An 18,836-nucleotide genomic window follows, 5' to 3' on the forward strand; every position below is an offset into this window, starting at 1 on the left:
TCTAACTCTCTAATAGCTAAAACGTTAGCATCAACGTTACTATACTACGCTTAACCTGAAAGCGACCGGTAGGAGAAGGAAGGACAAAATTCATCTTCCGCACAAATCTCGAGTTCCACACGACCCCGTTGACGAATACATTTTTTTTAGCAGTAATCTGAATTTATGGTTCCTAATTTAAAACAGTGGTTGCTAGGTATAATAATTTAAGTAATAGTTTAAGTAATACAAATTAGACAGTTGTTAGAAAGAAAACAATGCTGCAGTATTTAATAACATTAAAGTATAATAAGGACAAATTTCTACTGCGTACCCTGAGGGAAGACCGAACAAATAGTTTGGAACCATTACTCCCTGCGAGTGAAGATGAACTGGCATTTTCACCTTCCAAAATAGTTAAATTACATTATAAACAAAACAAAGGATTTTTGAATAATCCCAATGGAATAGAAACTCCTGCATCCCTGCCAATACCCAACAGAAGTTCTAATCGTCGAGCAAGAAATCGAACTCCAACTCCTACAGATGTTGCAACTTCTTCTTTTGATAATAGAAATAATAGTTCTACAAGTGTAACATCATCTCCAGATATAGACACTACCACGAATTCGATAGAGAGATCGTCCTCATCTCCTGTTCAATCAGACACTCAAACACTGTCGCAATCATTACTTCACCAAAATTCCTCACAATCTGAAACAACTCCTCGTAAGGATTCATTCTATATACCCAAGAAATCATATAAACAAGCATTAAGTTCTTTAGCACAATATCTGGATAAGAGTACAACTACTCAGAGCAAACTTTTAAATAAACAAGCCAGTGATTCCTTTCAGCATGAAATAGAGCAAGAATGGTATGAAGACGTTCAAATTGTATCGGATAGATTACATCTTCTAAAGGAAATGTATAAGGCAGTACAATTAATTAAAAAAAGGAAAATAGCGGGGAAATTCGATATTACAGGTGCTTTAGCTAGTGAAATCTCATCAAATAATCCAACTACTAATAATTCTCCTATGGCTGCAACACCTTATGGTCTGGATGATGAAGATGTAAGTAATATTATTGGGAATCTGCTGCAACAAGAAGAAGATGAAAGTAGTAGTAATAGTAATACTGAATCGCCCGCACCACTTGGAAAACGAGTCCCCAAGAAGAGGGTCCAATTCAGAGTGTAATTTTAACGTTTTTTAATGAATCTTATTTAGTAACTTTTTTAGTATAGTGACAATATATATAATCCACCCATATTAAAACATCCATTCAAAACCGGACTGCACACAAATTCCGCACCCACCCAAAATTGATAAAAAGCCCTTGGTAAATGAAAATGGTCAATGAGACACTATCACGAGCTTTATCAACAGAAACTGTCAGTACACGAGTGCAGGAATCATGAAACCAGTTGTTTCTACCGGTAATGCGTACTGTTGTACGATATTATCTGCGTTTGCTATAGTCATATTGTCATTTATTGGGTATTTATTCCGAATTGGACATGAATCTATGATGGGGTCAATTAATGACCCTGAAGATGGTAAAGCAGTAGCTGAAACTGTATTTGGAGCAGTATTTGTTTATTTGGCGTTCTTTGTGTTCTGTGGATTACAAGTATTTTTAATTAGAAGACAGGATAGAATCCAATTGAGTTAGACTCCTGATGACTATTCCCATAACAATCAACAATTACCACAAGACAATTGACTAATTCATATTTTCAGTTCTACGTAACAGCTATAATTAATTATATTAGGGTTGTTGCCTTATGTTCTTTTCAATTAAGTTTATAGAAAAAAATCATAATATCTTTACAGAATATATATATCTAAAATAGTAACCTAACCTTTGAGTAGAGACATTGTAGAGTATTTAATCATAGTTTAGCTACACTATCTTTACCGTCTTTCCAATGAACATTACCACTCCAATCACAAATGTCAAATACTAACGATCTTAATTCTGATAATTCATCTTTACTAACACCTAAATTATGAGCACCTTTTAAATGTCCCTTTAATTGAGGATTAACATCTTGAGGAATCAAACTGGCTACTGTACACATGGAAGTTTCACGAGAAGAAAGAATATCTGTAAAACTTAAGAGAGGAGTATAAACATTCTGATAAGCATAATACCATAAATCAGGATAAGCATTCATCATTTGTCTTCTGATTCTAGTATTAATTTTATTGGTATAAATACTATTCCAAAAATCAGAACCTCTAGCTAAATTATTCGTAAATTCTTTAACATCAATTGAACTTGAAGATATTGGTCCATCAATAGTATCAGTAGTTTTCTTACCATTTGATTTTTCATCAAAGTGTGTTCCTTCAGCATCTTCTCCAACAATCAGTGATGATAATATTCTACCAGGATGAACTATTGGTTTCCGTTCTGGTAAATCACTTGCACGAATACTTGTTGGAGTTACACTCTTTAATAACATAAGGGCATTAATAGATTTAGGTAAACCTGATAAAGCTGCAGTTTTCAAAATTACTTCTCTAAATTTAGCAGCTATAGCCGATTGTGTAGCATGAATATCTTCAGTCTTTGAAAATTTATACCTTAATGGAAGTTTATTATAGTAAGTATAAGGAATTAAAACATCAGGTAAATGAACACCAACGGCTGAAAAATCTTGAAATTTATCCAGTGAAGATATAGAATCTTGAGCAAGTTTAATGAGAAATTGATCTGTTAAAAGTCCTTCATCACCAGAATATTCCAATAATTGTTGTCTTAAGGCAAAATGAAATACTTTAGGGATTTCTTGAGGTTGATTGATCACAGTTAAACATGCACATGCCACCAAATACCAAGTGTTATGAAGCTTGGGATAATGGTATGCCAACTTTACTAACCTCTCCGGAGTTAACATTATGTGCTACACTATCCAACTTGATTTGTTTATAAGAGGGGTATACCTTGAGCGATGCTTTAATTACTATGAGATAAATCTGGGGTTATATACTCAATTTTTTTTTATCCGCACCCACCTCGGTTATCGTTAACTATTTACCCTCACTAAATTACTATTGTCTATTGTCTTTTACTAAATATACTAGTACGTATCCATACTTTAGAGATATTATCTTTGAGTCGTTTATTTTGACTATTCCATTGACCCATCGCCCAAAAATGGTTCCAATCAAATTTGGGAGCTACAAGTGAATTAAATATACGGAATGGTATATTATAAGCTATAGCCAAATCTCGGGGTAAGGAGTTTTTAAGCTTTTCCTTGGATATAGTGGGAACTTGTTGAGTTTCTGTGGGGCGCAATTCCGGTTGGGATGTAGGAAATAGTTCAGAACTCTCATTAGACTTTTCCCATGGTCTCATACTGGGATGTATGGGGACCCATCTATCAGTAGATCTCCAAGTTTCGGAAAATAACATCTCTTTAATTCTCAGAACGGCTCTTTTATAGGCAAACTTCTCATCATCTCCTGTAAATGCTCTCATATCTTTAAAAGTATCAGATTGTGATGATTTCTTAGTCGCTGACTCATTATAATGTGACATCTTTTGTTCATCATAAGAAGCAATATTAGGTCTATAAGGACTCTCCATCGCTATTTTAGTCTTGGCATACATCTCTTCATTTTGAACATCAAGGGAATTATCATTTATTTCCAAATTCTTAAGTTTTTCTAAAATTATAGGATCTTTAACATCTGAAGCATCCGGAAAGAATATATAATCGATATCAACTTCACTTCTTAAAAAGAATTGACATTTGGCTTCATAAATAGCATCAAGTAAAGTTATAAATCGACGAGCTTCATTTTTCATCTTAGTAGTCATGATAGGTACATTGTCCAATATGACTGTTTTATACCGAGAAGCAAGAGTTATATAATCAGAAGATGAGAATAACCCTTGACATATGTATGAATAATCCAAATAGCATACTGTATCATTATTGAATGTTAATGGTATATGTGTAGTTCTACCATATACTGAGAAAGATGAAGGACTTCCAAGTTGATGTAATGGAACTTGATTGGAAGGATCTAATTTGAGTACATGGGTCTTTATAAGTTTGATCCATTCTTGTTCATGTGACTCATTCTTCAGTTTATCAACTAAATGAGGATCTTGTCCTGCTACAGATGCAAACTCAGATCGATAATCTTTTACAGATTTCACATCTACTGAATCACATCTAGTATTGAGAATCCTTACAAATGTATCGAATTTAGATTTCTGAAATTCGTTGGAATATAACTCTTCAGGCAATTTGTTAGATGTGGCCACTAAAACACCACCAAGCTTAAAATAGTAAGTGAAGAGGATTTTAATAATATTGGCAGATGCAATATCTGGAAGCATGAATTCATCAAGCATCAATATAGTATTCTTTTTAATCATTTTCTGAGCGATTTCAAATAAAACAAATTCATTCTCCATAGTAATCTTCTGATTTTCACCTTGAACACTATACATAAATAACCTTTCTTGTTGAATTTTATGCATTTCTGTAAATACCCATAATATAAAATTATTATAGTGCCATCTCATCTTAGATTTATGAGGTAAGGAAGCAGCAAATATATCCATTAACATAGATTTACCACATCCAACTTCTCCATTAACCAATAATCCACGAGGAGATGCAAAGTTATATAACTCTTCTTCATCAGTTATATATTTTACTAGTTGATTCTTTTCATGAGTAGGATCCTTTTGGAATACTTTGGATAAATTGGATAGTCTTCGAGGTAAGAAACTAACCCCTTCTTCACGAGCTCGAGCCTCTAAGTGTTTTAATTCAATCTGCTTTAATATTAAACTAATTTTAATCTGAAGTTCTTCAGGAGGTGTATAGTCCAATACTCTATGGTATAATTTCTGAAACTCTTTCATGACTCGAAGTTGGAACTCATCCTTCTGTAATACTCCCAGATGGACGTAATTCTGATATAAAAGGAATGGGTCAGTTATAGTAACTGCTTCGGCATGATACTCATTTGATCCTCCGGGGAGTCTACCTTCTACACCCAAAGGACCAGAACCACTACCACTACCAGAACTATTAGTACCTGTACCTGTACCAGCATCAGTATCAAAACTACTAATAGCAGTACCAAAGCTACTGGTAGTTCTGGTAGTTATCAGAAACAATCGGTGCCATCTCTTCACTATAATACTACGGCTCATTATGGTTAAAGCCAGAAAGAGATGGATTAGATAACGGCTGCAGATATTAGGGGAAAAAAATAGGCGTTGAGCATTTTGCGACAATCGCTTTTGTTCATTAATAGACATAGAGCATATATAGTATACAGTACAGTACAGTAACTAACTACCATTAATAGTAGTTCCATTGGTAGTGCTATTGGCAGGAGATGCTGCACGGTTAAGCTTCATTTGGGCAAATTTACGATCAAGTGAATTAGATAATCCATTCATCTCTTCATCTGATCGGCCATATAATTCGTACCACCATTTAACATCGGCAAAGTTAAAGAAGATTTCTCCATCTCCTTCAGTTTCAGTTTGTATCAAATACTGAGAATTACTGAATTCTTTAGGCCGAGAATTGAAATAATCCCATACCGATACCGTTTTGTCTTGAACTTTACGAATATGTCTTAATTCTCTTTCTGAATCACATAAGAATGATCCATATTGGCATGAATAATAATGATAGAATAGTCTCTTTAAAAATCGACTATTAAATTCGAATTTGGAAGGATGTTGCCTATAAATTTGATATACACAATCAAGAAATTGATGGAAAACTGGTGATTTCTCATTACTTCCAGTATAAATAGAACTTCCTGGATATTTACTACTATCCAGGAGATCACTATCAGAAAGCAAAGGAGAATTAGCTGCTGTATTCTTAATATGAGTTGCTGCTCTTTGAAGAAATGATGCTACTGTACTTCCATACCCTCCACCAGAATTTAAGTTTAAATTTGGCTCTGATGAAGATGTTGTTGATGAAGTTGCTGGAACTGGTTCACTACTAGTTTCATTAGGATCAATTCTTGATTGTTTAGGTTCCTTTTTAAGTATAGCACCTATACAACCACCATGATCACCTCTAGTTGAAAATTTGAATCCAAAACTAACCCATTCTTTTTCAATCAATACCATAAATCCCTTTATGGTTCTATAATAAGGGTCTAAACAAAGTTGCAGTAATGCTGATACTTGAGATGTTCGATCCCATCCATCAGAACAATGGATAATGACATTAGTATTATTAAAATGAATAGATTTAGTAATTCTATCCACCGATTGTAAAATAATTGATATACGATGTAACCACATAGTTTTCGTTAATGATTGTTGTAATAATGGATATGAACTTTGAGTCTTATTAGCACTATTGGATACAGGGAATTTGTCTAAATCATTTAATATAGATGTTAATTTATTTAAAGAATCTCTCATAACATGAATATTATCAATATTACAAAATATTTTATTGACTTGTCTTTGTTCACCATCAATTGATCCATTAGTAGAAGAATCTCCTCCATTATTATCAGAATTTGGACTTTTACCACGATAATTTTCAATATTTTCAGTCCCAGCTCCAAGAGCATGTTGAGCCATAGCATTTGTTAAAGGTCGTAAATCTACTAATAAATTCTTTTGAGGTTGACTTTGTAATTCTCTATCTTCAGAAATTACATTTTTCCTTTCCTTTTCTTGACTATTAAATATTTCTGCTATAAGTTTTTCATCTTGAATTGATCGATTTTGTAAATTTAATCCTACTAAAGGTTGAGAACATCTAGCTATAACATTTCCATTACCATTAATACCATTTCTATGTTTATATACCACAGCAGGAATTCTTTGTTTAGATCTAAATTTAGCTGTATGTTTTAATACATTATCAGATATAGTACTTGGAACAATAAGTATATTAGGATATGATGGACAAAATTTATATTCATGATTAATCTTAGATGCTCGCCAATATTTATCATCATCCAGTAATAATCCTAATCGTTTATATTCTTGTATAGGATCATATATATTCCACCCATTTATTAATAATTTCTTCTCTAAAGTATTGGGTTGATAATCATATGCATATAATGTTTGAATATCATTTTCAATCTTAGGAACTGTAATAAGGAAACTCAATTTAGAAAATACTTCAGTACATACTAAATCATTAAGAAAATCAAATGAATAAAATGTAAAATCTTTACATTGTAATCGTATATGTGAAGCAGTATAATGATCGAAATCTGGTATATTTAATTTCGGTAGAACCGATTCGGACTTTTCAATATCTTCACTATCACCCGACCCATTATTGGATAAATTATTAGTAATTGAAGCATTACTGATCCAGGAGGAGCCTCGTGATTTGGACAATCTCTCTATAACTGGATAACATATCCATATTTCTTTAGGTTGAATAAGAGTTGAAGTAGAGCTCGAGTTGGAACTGGAACTGGAAGTGGAGGTGGAAGACTGTGGAGGTAAAAAGCTGAACACAAGATGATACGGTGATAATATGAGTGTACCAGTAATGCTATACCCTCTTCTGTTTAAGATTACGTTCTTAACAGTCGACACGTTGAGGGTATCCATATCGACTGCTTAATTACTGGGATTACTATGGGGTTGTATAGGTGGATGTCTCCATATTGAAAATTTACATATGCGATAACGAAAAAATGTCGTCCCGGATTTGGCGATGCCTATCTATATATATCTAAGTAGTATTTTATTAATATTTTACAAACCTTCGAAACGTCTAATTCCGTGTTCATGCTTTTGCATGTTCTTTAACTGCTTGGCGGAAATCTTGTCGAGTTTCGACTTTTTGGTGGGAGGAGGTTGAGGTTCAGAGTCGGAATCGGTATCGTTTTCGTTATCATTGTGGTGGTCGGGTTTCGCAGCTTTATTCAAATCGACGAGCTTCTTCTTCTTACTTGGGTTTAAGATTTGACCGATATCTCTTCTTTTCTTTCTGACTATGACAGGCTGTGATTGTTGGGTCTCTTCTTCTTCTTCTTCTTCTTCTTCTTCTTCTTCTTCTTCTTCATCGTCTTTATCGGCACCAACTTCCTTATCTTCATCATTATCTTCTTTATCTTCATCATCTTCTTCCTCCTCTACACTTGAACCAGATTCACTCAAATCACTCATGTCACTTAAATCTAAATCCAGTTCACTGGCACTAGAATCATCACTGTCACCTTCACCTTCACCTTCACCTTCTTCATCGTTCTCTTCGTCTTCGTTATCCTCGTCATCTTCCTCACTCTCATCCTCTGCATCTCCTTCCTCAATATCTTCAGTTGACCATATTCTCAAGTTCCCCATACTGGCACTTACCAATCGATATTCAAAGTCTATATCCAAACCTTCAACCTCGTCTCCTAAACCAAATCCACTGGAGTGAACTCTCACTTCGGATATTTTCCCCTTTTTATAGTTAATACGATGTAACATACCTTCTGCGTCTCCACACCATACAGAGTTGGCAAGATCATCATCATCTTGGTTATAGGTAGGAACCATAGATTCAATTGAAGTTTCTTTATTAATCTTAATTCTTGTTAACTGATCAGTAAAATTATTCTTTGACTTTTTCCATATAGTAACTATACCTTCTCCATGACCGACTAATACTTCATCATTCTTTGTATCATTAGAAGGATAACACATAGATAATAATTCATCTTCTTGATTTTCTGATTGAGTTACAATTCCCTTTCTAATATCTATATGACTTAAAGTAGTAGATCCTACAGTAAGATAGTGATAGGCGGATACTTCAGGCATGGGTAAGATTTGATTAATTTGATCATCATTAGCCTTAAAGATCTTATGCTCAGATCTACGTAATCCATTAGACTTAGTATCATATACTAAGATATGTCCCGATTCAGTTCCTGCTATTAAGAAAGGATGAGTAGTAGAATGACAAAGTTTATTAATATGATCATCAGGTGTATTAAAGTCCTTAGTTACATCAATCTTAGCAATAACTTTCCCATTTGATACTTGAGCTTTCTTAATTATATTATCCGTTCCTATTGAATAAATATATTCACCTGTTGAATCAGCTAATTGAATTGGTTCAAAGATAATATGTCTACATGATCCTTTATGTCTTTTGGTTGACCAATTCCTCACAACATTACCAGTTGTATCTTCTTCATTATTGCCTTTAACTACCCACCATTTATTCTTCAGTTGAGAAATAGATTTAGTAGTCTTATATATCTTGTTATCTTTGAAAGTCACACTACCTCGACTCTCAATCTCATCTCGTTTCAGTTTCTGAAGTCTTTCTAATTCTTCAGCATTATATGTATCACAGAACACATGCCCTGTAGCCAATCCAGAAACTATTATTGGCTTTGAAGGATGTAAAGCAAATGTGAACAAGGGATCTTCATACGTCAAGTCCAAAATAGGCGATACCGATGATTCTAAGAGCTGAGCTGCAGCTCGAGTCGCACCCTTTCTACTCTTCTTCATGGTTGAATACTCTGGTTAATTCACTAATAGGTGCAAATATATTTTTTTTTACATGGAGCGATGAGTTTTTCACTGGCCGGTTGCAAGTAGGTTTGGTGATAGTTCAGTACGCACCTATTTTGTTAGTATCATGATATATATTAAAATATTAAAGTGAGTCTATAGAGTTGTATATTAGACGAATTTTTACATGTTACATTTCTATTAGTCGTGCAGTCATAAACTCCCTATATAAAAGGGTATTTCTTAATCTCAGTCATATAACTTAACTAAGTATCTGAGCTTTCTATGGCCTCTTGTTGTCTCTTGAGTGTAGTTATGATTTTCGATTCATTTATAGAATAATTAATGGCCAATGGTTTATTAAAGAATGGTTCAGCTTGTAAGCTTCTTAAGGCTAAAGTAGCACTATCTACATCTCCAAATACAATGTATGCCTGACCTCGTTTCCTATTATTTATCTGTATCACATCACCAAAAGTGGAAAATAGTAAATATAAGTTGTGTTTAACAATTCGTGGATTTATTTTGTCATTTAAATTCTTAATGTATAACGTTTGTGATGGTTTGAGTTGGGATGCATCGAGTTTTATTAATTTGGATGTCCCATTATTTGAATGTGAGTCATTGTCAGAATTATCGTCTTCATGCTCTCGTTTCTTAACTTCGCTCATTATCACTCCTGTCTATATGTGCTAGTAGTGTTTGGTTTGGTTTGGTTTGGTTTGGTTTGGTTATAGTTGTATCATATCAATTTGAAAATTGTTAGTGTTCTGGATTATATGCAGTACTGTCAAAATTCAATAGGGGCCAGTTAAGCTCCAAAGCACTTAAAGCAGCTAATTTTGAGTTTCAAGGGGTTTATGTATTACAGCATTGTCAAGCATGAAGCACTATAAAGTCCATAAATTGTATCTATTTGTTTAATCACAGATTTGATAAATGAATTTAAATGTTTTGCTGTTGTACCTCTAGAAGTACTTTGAGATTTGTTTGTTGGCTGCAAATCTTGGAGGAGTTCTTACCTTCAAATATGCATCCTTTAGAAGAAATGTAAGAGATGAAGAATATTCGTTAGTCACAGAAACTGAGTATTCTCTCTAATTACTAACCAATAACGGTGCATATGGTAGAGATATTTTGTTCTCTTAAAAACTATAAGGTTGTACTTAATTTTTATTCGTATTACTTTGTACAGAAATGTTACATAGAAACAACAGACCTTGCTTGTGTATTTCGAAAGGGAATTAGACACGCAAAAGCTAGCTCTAATTTATATCATTCGCTGATTCATCCACCTCTAATGACATATCCTAATCAGTCAACACTGAAATTAAAGTATAGTAGTAGATCCTCATATTATCAACACTATATGTGTTAGTTAGATATTTATCCATACTCAAATTAATACATTTAAGTGGTATGCATTACAAATAAATGATTATTGAATTGAGCATAAAAACAACAAAATAGAAAGCCACTTTTTAATAATATATTATTGTTGCTATTAATATCTGAAGAAGAAGACAGGTTTTTGTAAATTCACTAACTTCTCGCATTAGTAAAGTATGTCAATGATATATTATATATATGATAAGTGATAAGAAATACATACAATAGGGGATAAGGAATATAGAATAATAAGTGAAAGGTTGTACTTTCCTTTGATGACTTATTAGTGAATCTATTATTTACAACATAGTTAAATCGCATGGTTAGAAAGTTAATTTATTAATGGTTCACTAGATGTGTCAAAGGAGTGAATAAAAATTAAACATTTGATACTGTGCATGTGCAGATACATTACCGTTGACATGACGTAAACAACTCCATCCATTGTTCTCCGGTTGCAACTTGAGCACATGAAGCAGCAATGTAGTTGGTCGGAAGTCACTCACTCACTAATTATAGATGGCACGCCGCACCATGAGCTCCCGCTTCCCATGTCTCGGCTATGTAAAAAAATGTCTCCCTTTCTCTCTCTCTCTGTCTCCCACCAATATATAAACCCACTTGATCAACCCCACTTACATTGATTACATCATTAGGAACATTCCTATAGATCAACCACGACATTCCTCCCCATCTGTGGTTGCTAAGACTGTTCTTGTCTCGAAAAGCTTATCAATTAACTGTGTGTGGCCCTTAACCGAACCCACGACATCACTGAACCCTGCCTCGGCAATAACCAATAACCCATAATCCACCAATAGATAACTAATAATTAACAACTACTAACAATGTCAACATCTCAATTGAACGCATCATTATTAAGATTAAAACTCTTGGATGCACTTAGAAGTGGAGATACTAATAAAGTCGATGGAGTCATTTCGGAATTATTAAATACCGAATCTACCGTCAATAATCCTGATATAATTCAATTAAAAGAAACTATAATGCATTATGGAGTTCAAGTATCGTCACTTTCAATGATTCAATATCTTGTTAGTAATTCTGAGAAATATCATATTGATATTAATTCTCAAGATTCAGATGGGAATACTCCTTTACATTTAGCAGCTTTATCATCTCGAATTGAAGTAGTTAAATATTTATTAACATTACCAGATATTAATGATACTATAGTTAATTTAAAAAAGAAACAACCAGTAGAAGTATGTCGAGATTTAAATATTGCTCAAGTAATGCAATTTGAACGAGCTAAATTTGTTGAAAAGCTGGCAGGATTATTACGTCAATATTTTAGTAATCGAGATTTTGATAATTTAGAGAAATTATTAGTATTAAATCCTCGAGCTGCTGAATTATTAGATATTAATGGTTCAGATCCAACTACTGGTAATACTGTATTACATGAATTTATTAGAAAGGATGATTTACCAATGTGTGATTGGATTTTAAAACATGGAGGTGATCCATTTAAACGAGATAAACGAGGTAAATTACCCATTGATTTAATTCATAATAAGAATGATCCTTTAAGAAAATTATTAAAAGTGGCTTCAAAAGATCAAACAATTATGGATCCAGTAGTTAGTACAAGTAATGCTATTAAACAAGGTTCTGCACCTACTCAAAAGGGATATTTAAGAAAATGGACTAATTTTGCAAGTGGATATAAATTAAGATATTTTATTCTTGATCAATTTGGAATTTTATCATATTATTCAAATCAAGATGATACAAATAATTCTTGTAGAGGTTCATTAAATTTAGGTTATGCTGTATTACATTTAGATTCTTCCGAGAAATTGAAATTTGAAATTATTGGTAAAAATGGTATTAGATGGCATTTAAAAGCTAATCATCCTATTGAAACAAATCGATGGGTATGGACTTTACAAAATGCCATTACTATTGCTAAAGATAATATGAAGAAAAAGAATTCATCTGGTAATAATAATAATAATGAAACTATTGAAGAAGAAAGTAAAGTTTATGAAGAACCAGAAAGTAGACGATCACTTTCTCGAATTCGAATTCCTGGTCGGAAATCGAAACATAAACGTTCATCTAGTCAAATGTCATTAAATTCTACTGCTAGTTCATTTATAGATGAAGAAGCTTTAGGATCTCAACCTCCTAGTAGATCAGTTAGTATGATTATTAAATCTCCAAATCCTAATGGAGGAGGAGGAGGAGGAGGAGATGAATTAATTAGTCCAAATTCTCCAACATCTAATCGAATCTTGAGTGGATTAAATCCTGCTATTGAACATTTACAATTACAATCAAGATTAAGTAATGATAATGATCAAGGTAGTGTTCAAGATTCAGTAGATGTAGAAAATTTCGATTATGATATGGATGATGATGAAGGTTATGATAGTGAAATTGATTCTAAAACTTCTGATCAAATCATTGGTCCATTAACTGATCAAATCTCCACCATTAAACGTTCAGTTGATGTAGAAATTACTTCATTAATTGATTTATTTCGTCATATTGTTGCCCTGGATTCTATATCTAAAGATGCAAAAGAATTTGAAGCTTGTTCATTAGGTTTAACTACTCTTGAATCAATTCGTGATCAAGTAGAAAGATTAAATATTATAATTCAATCTCGTGATGAAAAGTTATTATCTAAATTAGAAAGACAATTAGAAGTAAATAAATTATGGGAATCATCCATAAAACAACTTGAAAATGAGATTCATCAACGAGAAATTAAATTGGCACAATTCGAAGGTCAAAAGAAACAACTTAAAAAGTATCTTTCAATTAGTGGACCTTCATCAAATCCTTTAGTTGAATCTTCTGCTACTACTGTATTAGGAGTTGAACTGACTAGTGGACCAGTTGATGAACTGGGATTAGGAATAACTAAGATATCTGATCAAGATCAATTCCAAAAGATTGAATCTGGTTTAGTAAGTCCAGGACCAGATAAGATCATTGAAGATATACTTCATGATGATTCTGAAGATGAATTCTTTGATGCCGATGAATTTGAAGAGGAAGAAGAAGAGCCAGAAGTAGAAGAACCAAAGTCAAAAGAGACTGAAGAGGTTGGAGAAAAGACTGAAGAAGTTTCTGAAGAAGTGTCAACAGATGTATCTAAAGAAGTCGGAGAAGAAGAAGAAGAAGAAGAAGAAGTACCTTCTGAGTACATTGGTAATAAAGAGGGAAAGGTAGAAGGGCTTGAAAAATCTGAAGAAAAGACTATTACTAAATTCAATAGTGTTCAACATTCAGTTAATGAAAAGCTTCAAGCTGAAGGATCCTTTTTGGGATATGAAAATCCTCCTCGAAATAAATTATCAATGGATGAAGATAATCGACCTAAAGTTGGACTTTGGGGGATCTTAAAATCCATGATTGGTAAAGATATGACAAGAATGACATTACCAGTATCATTTAATGAACCTACATCATTATTACAAAGATTAGCAGAAGATATTGAATATTGTAATTTACTTGATATTGCTGCTACTTATGATGATTCCACCTTAAGATTAATCTATGTCGCAACTTTTGCAGCTTCAGAATATGCTTCAACAATTGATAGAATTGCCAAACCTTTTAATCCTTTATTAGGAGAAACTTTTGAATATTGTCGACCTGATCAAAATTATCGATTAATTGTAGAACAAGTTAGTCATCATCCTCCAATTAGTGCTTGTAGTGCAGAATCACCTAAATGGGATTATTATGGAGAGAATGCAGTAGATTCTAAATTTAGAGGAAGATCATTTGATTTTAAACATTTAGGAAAGATGTTTTGTGTAATTAGACCCGATAATGGAGTAATTGATAGTCTGGGCAATCGAGTTACTAGTGAATTATATAGTTGGAAGAAAGTTAATACTTCAGTAGTGGGGATTATTATTGGGAATCCTACTGTAGATAATTTTGGACAAATGGAAGTTCGAAATCATACTACTGGAGATGTTATAATTGTTGATTTAAAACAACGAGGTTGGAGAGCCTCTTCTGCTTATCAATTATCAGGACAAGCACTTGATAGAAATGGAATCCCTCAATGGGCAATGGGGGGTCATTGGAATTCTAAGATCTTTGCTAAGAAGATATTAGAATCTAGTGGTGATAGACGAGATTCATTAGTTGATCATGAATCGTCAATATCTAAAATTTCTAGTAGTACTAATACAATTAATGGTAATAGTAATGATCCATTTAGTGGTAATAAATTCTTAGTATGGCAAGCTGCTCCTCGTCCAAAAGTTCCATTTAATTTAACAGCATTTGCTACAACTCTTAATGGAGTAGATGAGAATTTAAAACCATGGTTAGCGCCTACTGATACAAGATTAAGACCCGATCAAAGAGATATGGAAGATGGAAGATATGATCAAGCAGCCGATGAAAAACATCGAGTAGAAGTTAAACAACGTCAAGCTCGGAAATATCGTGAAGATCATAATTTAGCTTATATTCCTAATTGGTTTGTTAAGAAGACTCACCCTATTACTGGTGATGGATTCTGGGAATTTAAGGGAGAGTACTGGAAGTTACGTAAAGATCATAAGTTAGAGGGTACTGGAGATATCTTCTGATGTTGGATGTTTGGATGTTTGATGCTTGGGTGTAGAGCATAGAGATTACACTACTACACTACTTAGATATCTTCTGAACATACATTAAACATATATATATATATAAACAATTAATTAATATAACTAATATAAATTACTACTCTTCATCGCTATCATCATCTCTATAACCATGTTTTCTAATTTCTCCTAATCTCTTTCTAGCAGCTGCAAGTTTATTCTCCAATTTCAAGATTTCTACTTGTTGTTCCATTTCAATGGTCTTACCTTCATAAGGAGTTAATTTACTTAAATCTACATCATTTTGATTAGCTGATTCATCCTTAGCTAATAAACTTTGTACTTTAGATACTAAGGATTTACAAGCCGATGATACTTTAGTTGAAGCAGATTCAAGATGATCTTGAGTCTTCGAAACAAAATTAGCTTTAACTCTTGAAGCAGATACTAATTGAGCAGTAGAAGCAGCTACTTCATTAGAGGCAACAATTAATTGTTCATGAGAATTGGTTTGACGTAATACCCCATCAGCAGTTTGAATTAATACATTAGTAGCACCTGCTACAGCTTTAGAAGCACTAATTAATCCTTCAGTCCAACGATTATTCTTTTTATAAAATTCAGTACGTGATTGACTTCCTTTACCTTTATTAACAATTTCTCGTTGAGAATCTGTAGCAGCTACAATTAAATTAGCTACTGAATCAATAATTAATTTAGCAGCTGCTAATATAGCTTCATGAACTTCAATATCACCACCAGAAATTACTGGATTCTTTAATAATTCATCCAAAAATTTCGAAGCAGAAGCAATAGTTTGTTCAGTTTGTTGCATTTCATGATCAACAATTTCTTCTAAATTACCCAGAGAGAAATTAATACCACTTTTACTTCTTAATCCATCAATAAATTTACCTAATTCTTGTAAAGCATTTTGAAGATATAAATTACTATCAATTACTGTATCAATTTTATCATCTTCATCATCAAATAAATTTAAACTTTCTGATTTTAAACTTGCAAAATATCCTACAGTTTTAGCCAATACATCTTCAACTAATGATAATAATTCTTCTTCATTTTGTTTTGGAACTATTCTTGTAATTCCCTTAGTATTTAACATTAAATCAATGGCATTGGTTGCTAAATCACTACTCTTTAAAATTATATCCGAATAAGTATTATCAGAATCATCATAAGATTGAATACCTGAAGCAATATAACTATTAAATATAGTGGCAAAATCAGTTCCAGTATCTGAAGTTAATTCAATAATTGATAAAACATATTCTGGAGTTGCATTTAAATTTCCTGCTTGCATAGTTGAAGCTAATTCATGTCTTGAATCTTGAACTCTAATAATATTATTTTCAAGGAATAAATCAATTAAATTCTTTAATTTATCAATATTTTTTAATAAGATTTGATCAATTTGTGAATTAACAATTTCTTCATTATCTTTATTAGTTAATTCTAATGCTTTCATAGCACTTTCTAAAGATTCTTGAGCAATTTCTAATTCAACTTCCTTTTCTCGTAATTTATTTTCTAATGATTCATTATTTGATCCATTAGCTAATTGTCTTTTTAATTCTTCCTTTTCAGTTTCATGACGAGCAAGTAATGAAGATAAATTTAATGATTGTTTACCTGCTTCATTGGCTTGATTATTTAATTCTCGAACTTCAGCTTGTAATCTTTCAATTTCTTGATCTTTACTGGCTTTTAATCTATCTAAATCCAATCTAGCTCTATCACGTTCACGAATTAAATCAGCTAATTCAACATTCTTTGCCTTTAAATCCTTTTCAAATTTTTCCTTCTTTAAAATTGATTCTTGAGCACTAGTAATCTTTTGTTGAATCTTTTTAAATTTAGTTAATAAATTTAAATGTTCTTGTCTTAATTGAGAATATAATTTAGCTAATGATTCATATTTTTTAGTCCAATTAGATATTTGTTCTTCTAAATTACGAATTTGTTCATCTTTACTTGCAACTTGTTGAGTAGCTGTAGCATTAAAAGTTTGCATTTCAGTTTCTAAACTTTTAACTCGAGCATCATATTGTTGTAATAAATTTTGATCATTATCATATTGATTTTTAAACATAAGTAAATCATGTTCTAATTCAGATACTCTACCTTGATGTTGAGCAGTTTGTTGAGCTTGTAATTGTTGTTGTTCTTGTAAAAAGATTCGTTCTTGATTCCTTTGTTGTTCTTCAAAAAGTCTTTGTTGTAATTGTTGTTGTTCTAATTGTTGTTGTCTTTGTAATTCCAATTGTTGTTGAATTAATTGTTGTTCTTGTTGTTGTTGAAATAAAAATCCAGTTTGTTGAGATTTTAATTGATCAACATCTGGTGGAGGAGCAGATGGTGGTTCAAAATTAGATGTTGGTTGACTAGATACTTGAGGTGTTGAACTAACTGATCTTGGTCTTGAAATTGGAGTACCTTCATCAGTTACTTGTAAATTTGGTGGAGAATTACCTAATCTTGGAATTGTAATTAAACTAGTTAAAAATTTAATAGCATGACAATCAGTATAAAAATCACGAAGCATATAATGTTGACTATCAAATCTTTCAAATAATCCTTGTAATGCTTCATCTTCACCTAATTGTTGATACATTGCTCTTAACATTGAAGTACAAAATTTATAAATTCCATAAGATTCAGTAATTAATGGAACTAATGCACTAACTTTACATAAATTATTTGGAGTTTGATTAATGGTTGCAAATATTAATTTTTGAAAATCATTAATAACATCTTGTAAATCCATTAATTGTAAAATTGATTCATAACCTTCATTAGGATCATTAACAGCTCGAAGTGAAATATATTCTTCATATTCAAACATTCCATTAAATCCAGGATTATTTCTATGAAAATCTAATTTTTGAAGAATAAATCTATCATATTGATTAATTAATCTACCATAAGATCCTGAACCATGACTAGGGAATACATTTGATAATGATGATAAAAAGTCTCGATTACGATAAGCATCTTTTAAAGTATTTGGATGACCTTCTTGTAAAACTTTATGAATCATAATTAATGCTTTAAATAATTGAATTTCACTACTTTGTAATGGTTGAATTTTAACTGCATTCCAAAAGGCTCGTGAATTCTTATGGTCCCATGTATAAACTATACAAGCTCTAACATGCTTTCTTTTGGGTGGAACTTCATCGGTATTACAAGCCTTTTTCACACTGATTTGTAAGTCCACTTCCGCACGACTCATAATGTCTTCAATTCACTTATTAACTATCAATTGTTACAGTTCCTGACTTCCGGTGCTTCAATAGGGGTGGAGGAAAGTGGAAAATAAACTCGGGGACTCGAGAGGTCGCAGCAGGGAAATCTCGA

The 18,836-nt window shown here is 32.4% G+C and overlaps 9 protein-coding genes across 9 annotated transcripts; 3 read left to right on the forward strand and 6 right to left on the reverse strand. All coding sequences in view use genetic code 12, as the record gives it.

The window, feature by feature from the left end:
• The first annotated feature begins 48 nt into the window (after nucleotides 1-48).
• On the forward strand, nucleotides 49-1,529 carry RJT21DRAFT_14405 (uncharacterized protein). The gene has a single exon (XM_064883438.1). It carries the CDS (start codon nucleotides 258-260, stop codon nucleotides 1,179-1,181), a length of 924 nt encoding a protein of 307 aa, XP_064741408.1. The 5' UTR covers nucleotides 49-257; the 3' UTR covers nucleotides 1,182-1,529.
• On the forward strand, nucleotides 1,354-1,837 carry RJT21DRAFT_117739 (uncharacterized protein). Its single transcript, XM_064880810.1, has one exon. It carries the CDS (start codon nucleotides 1,399-1,401, stop codon nucleotides 1,654-1,656), a length of 258 nt encoding a protein of 85 aa, XP_064741409.1. The 5' UTR covers nucleotides 1,354-1,398; the 3' UTR covers nucleotides 1,657-1,837.
• On the reverse strand, nucleotides 1,838-3,003 carry RJT21DRAFT_117740 (carboxymuconolactone decarboxylase family protein). Its single transcript, XM_064880811.1, has one exon. It carries the CDS (start codon nucleotides 2,885-2,887, stop codon nucleotides 1,877-1,879), a length of 1,011 nt encoding a protein of 336 aa, XP_064741410.1. The 5' UTR covers nucleotides 2,888-3,003; the 3' UTR covers nucleotides 1,838-1,876.
• Nucleotides 3,004-5,217, reverse strand: AFG1 (Afg1p). Its single transcript, XM_064880812.1, has one exon. It carries the CDS (start codon nucleotides 5,170-5,172, stop codon nucleotides 3,049-3,051), a length of 2,124 nt encoding a protein of 707 aa, XP_064741411.1. The 5' UTR covers nucleotides 5,173-5,217; the 3' UTR covers nucleotides 3,004-3,048.
• On the reverse strand, nucleotides 5,218-7,989 carry RJT21DRAFT_91580 (phosphatidylinositol-3-phosphatase). Its single transcript, XM_064885660.1, has one exon. It carries the CDS (start codon nucleotides 7,576-7,578, stop codon nucleotides 5,314-5,316), a length of 2,265 nt encoding a protein of 754 aa, XP_064741412.1. The 5' UTR covers nucleotides 7,579-7,989; the 3' UTR covers nucleotides 5,218-5,313.
• JIP5 (Jip5p) lies at nucleotides 7,636-9,682 on the reverse strand. The gene has a single exon (XM_064883121.1). The coding sequence runs from the start codon at nucleotides 9,478-9,480 to the stop codon at nucleotides 7,726-7,728; it is 1,755 nt and encodes a 584-aa protein (XP_064741413.1). The 5' UTR covers nucleotides 9,481-9,682; the 3' UTR covers nucleotides 7,636-7,725.
• RJT21DRAFT_14472 (U2 snRNP complex subunit) lies at nucleotides 9,543-10,380 on the reverse strand. Its single transcript, XM_064883440.1, has one exon. The coding sequence runs from the start codon at nucleotides 10,152-10,154 to the stop codon at nucleotides 9,750-9,752; it is 405 nt and encodes a 134-aa protein (XP_064741414.1). The 5' UTR covers nucleotides 10,155-10,380; the 3' UTR covers nucleotides 9,543-9,749.
• Nucleotides 10,381-11,455: 1,075 nt separating this feature from the next.
• RJT21DRAFT_117743 (oxysterol-binding protein related protein) lies at nucleotides 11,456-15,596 on the forward strand. Its single transcript, XM_064880813.1, has one exon. It carries the CDS (start codon nucleotides 11,721-11,723, stop codon nucleotides 15,459-15,461), a length of 3,741 nt encoding a protein of 1,246 aa, XP_064741415.1. The 5' UTR covers nucleotides 11,456-11,720; the 3' UTR covers nucleotides 15,462-15,596.
• SLA2 (Sla2p) lies at nucleotides 15,597-18,766 on the reverse strand (the record flags this gene model as incomplete). Its single annotated transcript, XM_064880814.1, has 1 exon — nucleotides 15,597-18,766. The coding sequence occupies exon 1, from the start codon at nucleotides 18,709-18,711 to the stop codon at nucleotides 15,598-15,600; it is 3,114 nt and encodes a 1,037-aa protein (XP_064741416.1). The 5' UTR covers nucleotides 18,712-18,766.
• Nucleotides 18,767-18,836: the final 70 nt, after the last annotated feature.

The sequence above is a fragment of the Scheffersomyces amazonensis genome (assembly GCF_036850825.1).
Source record: "Scheffersomyces amazonensis strain UFMG-HMD-26.3 chromosome Unknown RJT21scaffold_1, whole genome shotgun sequence".
NCBI lineage: Eukaryota > Fungi > Ascomycota > Pichiomycetes > Serinales > Debaryomycetaceae > Scheffersomyces > Scheffersomyces amazonensis.